At 42.5% G+C, this 12,845-nt stretch overlaps 1 protein-coding gene across 4 annotated transcripts in view; it reads right to left on the bottom strand.

Annotated features, from left to right (window-relative positions):
• The window catches only part of sytl5 (synaptotagmin-like 5), a 36,358-nt gene that overhangs the window by 10,163 nt on the left and 13,350 nt on the right, over window positions 1-12,845 (bottom strand). For 3 of the 4 annotated variants that reach the window (XM_084083996.1, XM_084083999.1, XM_084083997.1), the window contains exons 2-10: window positions 6,760-7,183; window positions 6,431-6,646; window positions 6,085-6,200; window positions 5,014-5,143; window positions 4,228-4,359; window positions 3,817-3,925; window positions 3,280-3,409; window positions 1,051-1,151; window positions 284-385 (exon numbers count right to left, since the gene is read on the bottom strand). In XM_084083996.1, coding sequence (XP_083940122.1) covers window positions 284-385; window positions 1,051-1,151; window positions 3,280-3,409; window positions 3,817-3,925; window positions 4,228-4,359; window positions 5,014-5,143; window positions 6,085-6,200; window positions 6,431-6,646; window positions 6,760-6,878 — 1,155 coding nt within the window. In that variant the 5' untranslated portion in view covers window positions 6,879-7,183. The remainder of the gene's footprint in view (window positions 1-283; window positions 386-1,050; window positions 1,152-3,279; window positions 3,410-3,816; window positions 3,926-4,227; window positions 4,360-5,013; window positions 5,144-6,084; window positions 6,201-6,430; window positions 6,647-6,759; window positions 7,184-12,845) is intronic. The other variant, XM_084083998.1, reaches the window with a different exon arrangement.

The raw sequence follows: 12,845 nt of genomic DNA, 5'->3' as shown, positions 1-12,845 counted from the left end.
GATGTTCATTCATTAAACTAACCTGCTGCCCCTGGCCTGAGGCCTGGCGATAGCCCCTTTTTTTTTTACAAAGCCACTAGTATTCCTGGAAAAACGGATTCACTTATCAGGTACCTTAAAGACTGCATATTTATCTATATTTACTGTATATACGTTGATTTATTTGTGCGTGTTTCGTCCATCCCTTGTGTGCTATAACTGTGCGGGAGCCCCAGGCAGTTGTGTTCATTATCAAAGGTCGTGTTTTGTGTTTGTACAACATTAGTTTCAGCTCGGATGTTACCGTGGACACCGCATTGCTCATTGCACTGCGACGACCGGTGGATCGGCTGTGGCTGGCGGCAGACATCAGAGCATCAATGTCTTCATCTTCATCAGAAAACTCCTGTGGAGAAGAGCATTCACAAACAGCCAAAGGAAAGGGCGAGGTTTGAAATCTCGCCGAAGATTCTTGGAAGTGGCGTGATTCACAGTCAACACAACATGCAGTATATCTGTGTAGGAGGAGGCAGTCCGTTTCCTTAAATCAAATGGGACATGTCAGGACTGTGTGCAAGGAAATAATGCAAGTATTTTGGAGTGTTCTTTTTTTATTGAACTGTACTTGTATGTATAAGTGGGCGTGTTTATATAGGCTTGTGTGGGTCTACGAGCCTGTGTTTTAATGAGCTGCTTTTAAAGTCAAAGTAAACACACTAAGTAAATAAAGAGACAATGCAGTCCTATGATAGGCCCTTCAAATCCTCCACCTGTCCCAGATCACCACCATCTAGCTATCTACTATTTCACTAAGTGAGCCAGCTGCCCACGAACGTCTGACACATCACATCGAGTTAACCAGCACGCTGCTCATTACCTTGAGAAAGATATGAAAATATATGGATCATAAGAGGTCATAATTACACTGCATACATTAAAGACCAGATTAGATTAGCTCAATGAACACCACACTATACTAGTGACCTTTGTTGTGATTGGTCTGTGGTGAGGTCCGCTGTAGATTGGTGAACAGTTCAGAGACAACTGAGAGGGCGGACTGATGCTGCTTACCGTTTCATTGAGTCCAGGGACAGAGCGGCTTCTGAGGCTGAAGGCGTCATCGCTGTGTTCAGAAGCAGGAGCTGACAGGTCCATCTCTGAACGACTGTGGTCTGATGACAGACAGAGGAGGGAGAGTTCAATTCCGAGATTACTGTCAGAATTCTTGGAATAAAGTCAGAAATGTGAGTTCATTATCAGAATACCGACTTTATTCTTAAAATGATAAAAAAAAAAAAATCACGTGGCCCTAAAGCCCTTCCATAGAGAGAAGAGTGAGTTTGGGAGTTTGAAGAAAGATTGAGAGAAACACATTTTGATATTTTGATTGCCTGATTATAATAATTAGAGGTATAATTAATTACGTAATGTATAATTGAGGGTATAATTAAATATTAACATAAAGGCAAAGCACCACACGTTGCTCCTATAACAGCTAATTTACAGGTGTGTATGGTGGACAAGTATCCTGGAGTGGTGATACTGAGAAATAGAGACCCATTTTAACTGAAGGAAGGGACAGCAAGAGGAGTCATTTATAGCGCAGTGCAGAGGTGACTTCTGTGCCCGACAGAGCTAGCGCAACACTTGAATGGGTAATTTTGTCCCTTGTCAAGCTTCATTGTCTGAAACGAACTACCAGCCAATGGCATTTTCGTATGGCAATACGACTGGGACCTGACCTCACAGGCCAACACGGATACGATCTGTTGTCAAATGCCAAGTCTGCAGGGAACACATTTCAGCATTTCCATTCCTCTCTGCAGAGCTGTGACTCAATTACCACAGTGTTGTTATGTGAGCCATGAAACTGTGAAACAATAGCGTGCGTTCAGGAGACTCATGTCTCGCAACATTGGTACTATAGGGAAAAAAAGCTAAAGCAAAGCAAAACAAAACAAGCAGTAGGAGTTAGGAGTTAGGACCAGGGCTGGGTCATACGGTAAAAATACCTAAATATCGATATTGTGATGATATCGTATCAGGACGATAATATATGTATATACCGTAGATATATATATATACCCAGGGGTGCACATAACTTTTTAGGTCTGGTACGCAGAAGAGCACCTGGACATGTGACTTGGTGCGCATGGCGCCCGTCCCTTTTGTCAACGGGGGGGGGGGGGTTCAACCCGGACAGTTTTGTCAACGGGGGGGGGGGGGGGGTTTAGCACGGTGCCCACCGGACAGTTTTGTCAACGGGGGGGGGCGAGAAAAAAAGGACGCTCTGCTTCTAAATTCCGCCGATTTTCGCCGTTTTTTTTTCTCACGCTGTTAGATAAAGCCCCCAAGGTTGGTGCCCTGTGCTGCTGCGCTGATTTTATCCGCCAGATTGACGTTCACGGCATATTTTGCACCATTACGGTGCGTTCATCATCGGTGACGAGTGCCTCTAACAGCCGCTGCTGGCTGCGTGCACACAGCGAGGCGATGCGAGGCGACGCGAGTCATATCTCTCCCCCTCCGCCTAATGGCTGTGTATGGGGCCGACGGGTGCTTTAGAGTGATTGTGTGAGTGTGGCTTCAGGAAGTAAATTCCTAGCCTCGATCTCCAGGCTTTTATTTTTTATTTTTGCTAAAAAATAAAAGCTTGGAAATTCCTGTCCCAGCTGTTGGTGCGCAAAAGCGCCTCGCGTCGCCTGATGTGGTGCGCATTTTTTATTTTGGGTGCGCATGCGCACCTGCGCACCAGTTATGTGCACCCCTGTATATACCGTATATATATATATATATATATACATATATATATGTGTGTGTGTGTGTGTGTGTGTGTGTGTGTGTGTGTGTGTGTGTGTGTGTGTGTGTGTGTGTGTGTGTGTGTGTGTGTGTGTGTGTGTGTGTGTGTGCGTGCGTGCGTGCGTGCGTGCGTGCGTGCGTGCGTGCGTGCGTGCGTGCGTGCGTGCGTGCGTGCGTGCGTGCGTGCGTGCGTGCGTGCGTGCGTGCGTGCGTGCGTGCGTGTGTGTGTGCATAGCCTATCTACAACCTCACAACGTGTCCCATCGCAATGCGTTGTGAGCTTGCTTGTAGATCGGCTATTTAAGCTATCTCTGAAAAGTATTGACAATTTGTGAAAGTATAACAGGGCTTAAGTGATTAAAACCAGGTAAAGACTACACTTTGTCATGTAATTTCCCGATATTATGATACCCAAAATCCCAGACGATATATATCTAGTAGTCTAGTAGTCTATCAAGCCCAGTTTAAGGACTCTGTGGATTTGTCTAGGAGATACAGTACCTGATGAGACGGAGGCCCTGGACACGGCGATGGAGGGGGCGTCGCATTCTGTCCTGTGATGCCCGCCGGCCGTCTTCTCAGTCACACCATCACTGGAATGAAAACTGGCTACACTCTCGGCTCCATCAGGCTGTGGACACATGGAAACACACTCAGCAGGTTGACCACGTGAACCATAACAGGTGAACATTTGGTGAAAATAGCAGTTCTACAAGCTCACAACGCATCGCACTGCGGCGCGTTCTCAGCTTGTAGATCGCCTATTGCCTATGTGCAAGAAGAATTGGTGTAGAGGGGGAAAAAAACCCTGAGGGACACCTGTCAATATAGGGTTTAAGTGGTTAAAATGACACTTCTATCGTTTCATTTCCCACTTGTGCATACTGTACATAAGAAATTGTGTGTGTGTGTGTGTGTGTGTGTGTGTGTGTGTGTGTGTGTGTGTGTGTGTGTGTGTGTGTGTGTGTGTGTTTGCGGATGTGTGTGGCTGTGTGTGCGCATGTGTGTGCATGCGTGTGTTTGTGTCCAGTTGCTGACCCTGACCCTCCTGTTGTTGCTGGGTGTGGGAGACCTGTCCAGCGTCTGGGAACGAAGGTTGTTGGGGACTGATGGCACCCCAGAGGACTCCACCGCCACAACACTGCCCCTGTACACACAAAAGGAAGCACTTACAGTACCACACCAGCACAGTATCAATTATTCTGTAATGTTGGTCTGGGTATTATAGCACTGGTTCTCAAAGACCACCAGAGCTCCTTGAGGGGGTTCCAGGGGGTCCAGAGCAAAACATATTAATATTTCATCAAAATCAGTTTAACACACACACACACACACACACACACACACACACACACACACACACACACACCATATTATACAAACTTCGTCATAGCATACAAGAGATGAAACATCTCTTGTATGAAATGTTGCGGTATTTGAAATGCCCACCTGTGTGAGCGTGGAGCCGGTGCAGACCGGACGCTGCGAGTGTCTGGATCAGGAGCAGAGTGAACGCTGACACTGTCAACACCATTCTCTGGCTTTAAGCTAGGCCGACTGCCCCTTTTATTCATTTTCATCCTCCAGCACACACACACACACACACACACACACACACACACACACACACACACACACACACACACACACACACACACACACACACACACACACACACACACACACACACGAAGGAATTACGGTCCATGATCCATGGAAGCTTAATTTGGACATTTCTTCTTGACAATTTATTTTCCCCTCTATACTGTACAGTATGTGCTGAGAATAATTAGTTACTGTAAAAAACAAACAAACATATGGAATCCAAGAAAACTGATGTTTGCATGGGGAAATTAAGCACAGGTGTTCTGATGCACTAAATGTTAATCTGAAAAATAAAGCGCTCAATAGATTGCTCAGCTGCATTTTGTGCTTTCAGAGCATTTTCATCCTGCATTGCAACACAACTGTATTCTGCATTATGTACTAAATAAAACACTGTGTAGTTCACAGGGCAGGATATGACACAATAACATCCTCACAGTTAAGTTGCTAATATTGTAATGTTGTATTTAAATGTTATCGCAGAGCAGTCCTCTCTAACCTGTAAAACATCATAATATATACAGCTATGCAATGACGTTTTCTAATACATTTGAAAGGAAGACACTAACACTAAATATTGTATTGTGTATATGCATACAATACTGTATGTGTGCATGGATCGCTTCTTACCCCTTCCTCCTGGCACCATCCATAAGGCTCTGTATTGCACTCTTGGTTGATCTGGGTGTGTCACATCTGTCAGGCTCAGGAGCATTTTCTTTTAGTGGTGTTGGAGTTCTCTCTGGAGACTCGTCGGTGACTTGGGATCAAAATCATGAAGTGGTCAAAGAATGTACCATAGTCAGATAGACCAGTGGTTCCCAAACATTTTAGCTCGAGAGACAAAATAGAAACAAACTAGTGAAAATAGCAGATCTACAAGCTGACAGCGCGTTGTGAGCTTGTACTATGATATTTATAGGGATATATAGGGATATTTACTTGTGACCCATACAAATTGGCCCGCCACCCACAAATGGGTGCCCGATCCACTGTTTGGGAAACACTGACACTTCACTGAAACGTCACTGAACAAAATATATACGATTACCATGATAATAATACAAAATAATAATGATTTATCAAGCGGTTTAGGTTATTTTTACGGTATGTCAACCAACAGACTGGTGTCAATAAATGTCATCTAGTCAGTGCTTCTGCCATATATCATGCATAAACATCTAATAAGTTAATAAGTCAGGTACAATTAAATTTGGCTCATAAATCAATTTTCACCTAGACTTCTACTCAATCCATGCTTTTAAATGATTTAAATCACAATGATAACTACACTTTGACAACAAACTTAAGCATGCCATTATATTTAGTGTGATGGATTTCACATCTCAACCTATTTTCACGTCTCTGCAAGTAGATTTTCTTACTATGAATGAACTGAATCAATGGCTTCCTCAAAACCGAAACTAACCATGCTTCAGTAATATTAAGTACTAGATGTTCCGGCCTCACAACATGTCCCATCGCGATGTGATCGGCTTGTGGATCGGCTACGTGCCATCGCACCCACATATGGGCATGTTACGTCTGTGACGTAATCCAAAACAAATAATGTGACGTTTTGGGACATTTTGCATCCGTTCATGATGTCCGCCCACAAGCCAAATTTAGTATAGATACTGTGAGTCGTAGTCAATGAGCTAAAAATGCCAAACAGTATGGTACTTTAATGATCATGCTCACCCATGGGACTGTTAATGATGGTCTGTTTGACCACATCACTGCTGTGCAAGGTCCCCTGCTCAAACCGCTTCGACCTTTCCTCCAGGAACCATTCCCCTGTGACCACCTTCAGTTCCCTGCCAAGCAGACACATTATCCATTTCAACATCTTCCCTCATGACAGTCAACTCCCCACCAGATGCCCATACTGGCAAGTTGATGCTTATATTCCTAATCTTTAGATATTAAGCTCGACTTTGGTCATTATAGTGGTGAAGCTGAAGCACCCCATGCCGTTACAAACTAATGCAGACAAATGTGGACCATCTGGAGTGCATTAAGAATGGCTTGTTCCGATTACACTTACGAGATTTTGGCACACACATTGCACCTCCACTGGCGGCCTTTGGGAGGTTTCACGCGGCACTCATTGCAGACGCGCTGCTGACACTCTTCACAGAGGTCTCCACGGTCAAAGATCAAACCCAAAACCTTCAGACAGAGGGCACATTGACGCTCCCCGACCTCCTGGGGGCGACGGGAGCCTTTCCGTTTGATCTCCAGTAGCTCATTCTTCAACTTTCTGCACCAGAGGAAGAGAAAAGATGGAGGTGAGAGTTAGAAAGAGAGAAATCATGACATGATCATAGAAGGTTTGTGGAGACTAATACCATTCAGTCATTCAATGAAACTCACCGTATCCTTTTCTCCTCTCGTTTCCTCAGCTTCTCGTCTTTCTGTAACACCTTCAGAATCACTTCTCTTTCATGCTCCAGCAGAAAGGAGAGATTCAGATCCTCCCCGCCCTGCTCCATTGGACCTTTTAGTCTCCAACCAACCAGTCAATCAGAGCAGTCACAGGAAAGAGGGGTTTCAAGGTGATTTCACATGTAGGCAGTCAGAAAGAAGTGAACTACATGACCCCGTAGTGTGCATTGGAGTTGTCGCTTGTGCTGTGCTGCGGGGCTGCTCTTTTGTGAGTGTGAGCATAGTCTGAACCTCTGAATCAGGAAGACTTTCAGGTCCATCAAGCATTCCGCCACTAATCACAGAGAGTTTCTCTGGTGCATCTCTGGTTCACCTGCGGGAAACGGCAATCTCGTTCCTCTCCACAGGAAACCTAAACAAAATCAAAGAGATACCAGGAAACACACATACTTTAGTCAATAACATCACTCGATGGTTGCGGTCAAGAGAAGCCAACCAATGGTTAACACATGAATCCTAGAGTCCCTATTCAGGCCATGTCATAATAGGTGAACTTTCTGCGAGAATTGGTGAACATTCAATGAAAATAGCAGAACTACAAGCTTACAACAACAACGCGTCGCAATGCAACACGTTATGAGCTTGGTTTTGAGCTTGTAGCTATTTTCGGCGAAGAGTGAAGAGGGAAGAATGGAGGCGACCAAGTGTAGACACCTGGGAGACCACAGTTGATTAAGTGGTTAAGCTTGTTTTTTACACTGACACAGCTAATAGTTAATGCACTTGGACTTTCACAGTTTTTTATTAAATCGACATTGATCAGCAAGAGTACAAAGGGAACTATGATTAATTGCTAGATGTCTAGCTACAAAACACTACAATTAGTCCTCAAGAGCACAGCATTAATCAGTTTTTATTAGTAAACCTTTGTATTTTCATTACATTCAGGAGTAGAAGGGGGGTATTTTTGAACAAACATGCACTTAAATGAGCATTTGAGGCTTGTGTTAATTATTTCTCTCATTTCCTCAGTAATGTCAAAAGCTCCACAGGTTACTTGGTGTTTAACAGCGTATGTGTCACTCAGTGCATGCTGTGGTGCACTGTGGGATTGCAGGGTCTTTGCCGCATGCCAATGTCAATAGTCTGAGGATTGCTGTGTTTTAAATTGGCACACCGGACCACCGTTTGATGAGATTTAGCCTCTCAGACCCAAGACTTAGAATATTTTTGTTATCGTTGGATAAGATTTTGTCCACAATTCCATGCTGTATTGATGTTGGTACCATAGGAGAGATAACAGGCAAACGTTGATCAAAATAACAATTCTTTAATTAAGTAATGCAGATGTTTAACAATAATTTAACTCTTGAGAGCATAAAATGAAACCAAATAGACCTGTAATAGTCCGTTTGGTTTCATTTTACGCTCTCAAGAGTTAAAGATCTATAAGGGTCCATTTGGTTTCCAACTCTCTATCATAACTGGGGACCAGCTGGAACCCCCTCAAGGACCACTGGTGGTCCCTGGACCACTGGTTGAAAACCACTGTTTTAAATAATGTGCGACAGTGGGTCGGCGGACGGTGGACGTCACAAACGTGACATGCAGACTTGCAAGGCGCAACATTGCTCCGATCCGCACCAAACTTGGCACAAACACTGTTCAGGGGTCTGCCATGACAATAGTCACACCAAAAAAAAACTAAATTGCACAAATATGGGGCAATACAGCAGTGTTACAGCAGTGTCTAACATTTAAAATGGCAATAACTCGATGACCATGTGAACGGGTGAGCTATCCTGGTGAGCTATCCTGGTGAGCTATCCAAGGTCTCTTGTGTGTGGTCCCTCTAGAGTCTAGACCAGGGATGGGCAGCATGTTTTCCAGTGGGCCACACCGACTTCGATGTGAGCTCAGGGCCACACTTTGGACAATTGAAATTAAACTTGAAACATATAGTGCTGAATTGTGTTAAAACTGCATGAATTTGGTAGACATGACAGACTACTTTACATTAGGGTCAACAAAATGTTGATGTTTTTATCATTTATATTATATATATATATATATATATATATATATATATATATATATATATATATATATATATATATATATATATATATATATATATATATATATATATATAAATAAATATATATATATATATATATATATATATTACATCTGTACTGTAAAATAGTGAAAATAGCCAATCTACAAGCTCACAACGCCTCGCAAAGGCTACAAGCGTTGTGAGCTTGTAGATCGGTTATTTTCGCAATATATATCTGTGGAACCGAGTCAAACAAAATTTTATGCGTCAATTTTCCAAGTGCTTATCAGGGTGGGGGCCAGGGGTCCCAGTTCAAATATGATTATTTTGGGGGGTCACGGCCTGGAAAGGTTGAGAACCACTGGTCTAGACAGACAGTCTAGACTCTAAACTGTGCTACACTGCAGAAAAGTAGTTTTAGCTTTTCATCATTTCTGTGACGCGGCACCTGTGACGAGCAGAGAACCCTGTCAACGTGGTTAATGCGGCAATTACGATTCAGGATTTCAAGGACCAATGTTCTGCTTTCAAGTAGCTTAGTAATGCAGGCAACAGGATGATGATGATGTGATGAGAAAACAGAACGAAAAGGAACACCTGAGGCTATGAGGGAGGCAGATAGCAGCAGGAAAGAGGGAGCTATTGATTAATAGATTGCTCAGTAAAATGTAGAGCCCTGTAATGTGTAGTAGGCTTGTCACAATTACTACATAATCGTCTAATCGCAATTATTTGAGATAATCGCAATTATTCTTTGCATAATCGTCATAATGATTTCCATACAAAGAAAATCATATATTTTCAAAACATAAAAAAAAAAAAAATCGGCAATAGCAGATCTACAAGCTCAAAACGCGTTGCATAATTGAGCTTATAGATCATCTACAGTATTTCCACTATTAATGTTTTTTTTAAAGCATAAGTAATTAAATGTGCAAGCTATTTGTCATATCTGCCCTGTGCAACTTTTATTTACGAGGCCTAAAAGCCAAACAGAAATGTATTTTTTTAATTCATAATGTTCCAGTGTTCAATGAAAGAAACAATTCATTAAATCGTTAATTGCAATTATTTGAGGGACAATTAGTTGTCAAGTAAAATGTCATTATCGTGACAGGCCTAGTAATGTGTTCTTCAGAGACCTTTTTTGATTGATTGACATATTTATTGACAAAATGCTATACTGTATATTTGTATATCTGTCAAAAAGATTAAACTCAATAAAGCTTGAGAGTTTATTTCCATTTCTTTGAGTACAAACTGTGTGAGTTGTGTATGTTGTATGTGTTTGTGTATGTTTATGCGTGTGCATGTGCATGTGCATGTGCGTGTGCGCGCGTGCATGTGTGTGTGCGTGTGTGTGTGGTGTGTGCCTCGTGTTTGGGGTTGGGGGGTTATCACATATAATAGTCTCTTCATATAACTGCATAACAGAACCGATGCAAAGACTTTAGGGCAGTCCTTCCTATTGGAACAGTGATATGACTTGTTTTCATAGAAGTGGGCGTAGGTTTGTTAGCAAACGTTCATGCTGTTGTTCTAGCCTGTACATTGAAAATAAAATCAACAATAAATGCATTCACACAATTTCCAATCTAAAAGACAACTGAACTAACAAAAACAACATGGGTATATACTATAAAGTTGGAATGCATTGACTGGAGATGAAAGGAGGCTAGTTATCATTAGTGGTAGTGTCTGCAGCCCAGGTCCACGGCCGAAGGTCCTTATTCATTATTCTCTCTCTCATCCTCGTCCAATCCTCCCGCGCTCGTTGCCTGCTCTTCTCTTTTACATGAATTAGTGCTAATGAATAGGCTGACACCTTTTCAGCATCAGTCGCAACCCAAGATCAGTGATTAGCATTGTAAAGTGCACTAGAAATGCATCAGAACATGTAAATCACCCAACTGTGAGCATGGCAGCAGTGTAATTGAGTGAATAAACTAAGATTTATAGATTACAAATTCTGCCATAAATTAGGGCGATTCAAAATGATAAATATATGCCAGTCAGCTTCACTACGCTATTCGTAATCTCTGTGTTCACTGATGGGTAGCCATCTAAAGAGGTTATTCACTTCAAATCTTTCTTGAGTGATTGAGTTTGTGCTCAAAATTCACAAAGCAAATAAACCCACACATGGACTGATTGTTATCTTCATACAAACAGACGGAGAACTACAGCCCAAGTGGCTGTGCCGTTTCAACAAACATTATAAAACAGGTTGGCCAAATCACACAATCTGATTGGTTGTGGTATAATAACAACCAGAAATGGCTATTAAGTCTACTTTTGTATAGTTATATATATCACATTGTGACATAGAACTCAGAAACATATAAAAAATCACACCCTGTGTGAAGGAAGCGGTGCCTTTGGGGCGGGCCTTAACTCATTTCAGTTCGTCCCTATTGGTGGTCTGAGTCCACTTACCAAATTTGTACTTGGTAGCATGCTGCAAACTGGAATGATGGCTGTTTAAAGCCCAGCCAATGGGCAGACAGAGGGGGCGGGGCTTAAGTAATGACAGTTAGTCCCTATTGCTGGCTTTAGTCCATGTACAAAATTTGTACTCCATAGCATGCTGCAAACTTGAGTTATGGCTGTTTGAAGGCCAGCCAATGGGAAGACAGAGGGGGCGGGGCTTCAGCAATTCATGCTGGTCCCTATTGGTGGTCTAAGTCCACATACCAAATGTGGACTTGGTGGCATGCTGCAAACTGGAGTTATAGCTGTTTAAAATCCCGTGCTCATCCCGTGCTCATACGGGCGCTGGGGGTCTCTGGACCCCTCTTTGATAACGTCATCAATTCATGCTCGTCCCTATTGGTGCAATAACTGCATCTGCTAACAATTAAGCAAAAAAATAGGCCATGCAGTTGATTAATTTCACATTTACAACGGCTAGTTTAAAAGTTTAGTTAACAACTAGACAGGTGTCCGTTGAGCACCGGCCTACTTGTGAACGATGGAAGTTGGAAATGTATGCCCCACCAAGTTATGCATACCCGTTGTAAGAGTACCTGTTATACCTGTCTGTCAGTCTATGTCCCTTTTATGGTCATACATGGAGATTTCTGTATCTGTCTGTGTCCCTTTAATGCCCATATATGGAGCTCTGTGTCAGGCATGCCCAAATATGGAGAGTAGGCCAGTCTATGACGTCAGTACTATGATGTCATGTTGGTGACTTGCAGGGTATTCCATTTATGGGGATTTGCAGGTTTATTGATATTTTGGGGAGATCTGCTGATCCGGCGGACTTCTCTCTCGGCACATCACGCCCTCGGTTCCTTAGCGTTATGCATGCAGAGTTTGCCACACATTTATAGTAGGATATTCGGGAGGCAGAGCTGTGCAAAGAGGAGACTTCTAAACACGTTGCATAGCAACCGCCTTGTTTGAGTTGGGGAACACTTTCTTGTAGAAATTATTCTTATAATGAAGTTGTTTTTAAGTAACTCACTCCAGTCCATGGTATATTGCCATTAAATCACACCTAAAGAACAACAGCCCTTTGGTGTGATATACGTTTTACCACATATTATCAATCTGCTGAACTTGCGTATTATTTAAGGCCTCTTTTGTTTTACTGAACTAAGTGGTTATACAGTCAGTTCACTTGCCTATGCCTATAGCACAGTGCAAAACATCTTAATAGCTGTTTTTCTTGCAAAACAGAAGTCTGTTTATTATTCTTACAGCCAAGTGTGTTCTGTAATGGAAACAATACACATTCCATGCATTGTACATTATTAACTGTTACCACGGACAGTTGGAGAGAAGACGTCACATTTATGAAATGATATTGCATAATACTGAACTTGAAATCCAATTTAAATTAAAATGCCATCAAGCAAGTGTGATGCATATGAGCCCCAAAAGATGTACAGTAAATAGTCAGAAATTGTGAAGCGTAATTCAGTCAAACCTATTCCCCATGACATAGACATTCTGCCTGCTGTACTTGTGTACCACATGACACCCATGATGACGCATATACACATTATGA

Source organism: Gymnoscopelus microlampas (assembly GCF_963454915.1).
Source record: "Gymnoscopelus microlampas genome assembly, chromosome: 17".
NCBI lineage: Eukaryota > Metazoa > Chordata > Actinopteri > Myctophiformes > Myctophidae > Gymnoscopelus > Gymnoscopelus microlampas.
This window is presented reverse-complemented; position numbering and strand designations above follow the sequence as displayed.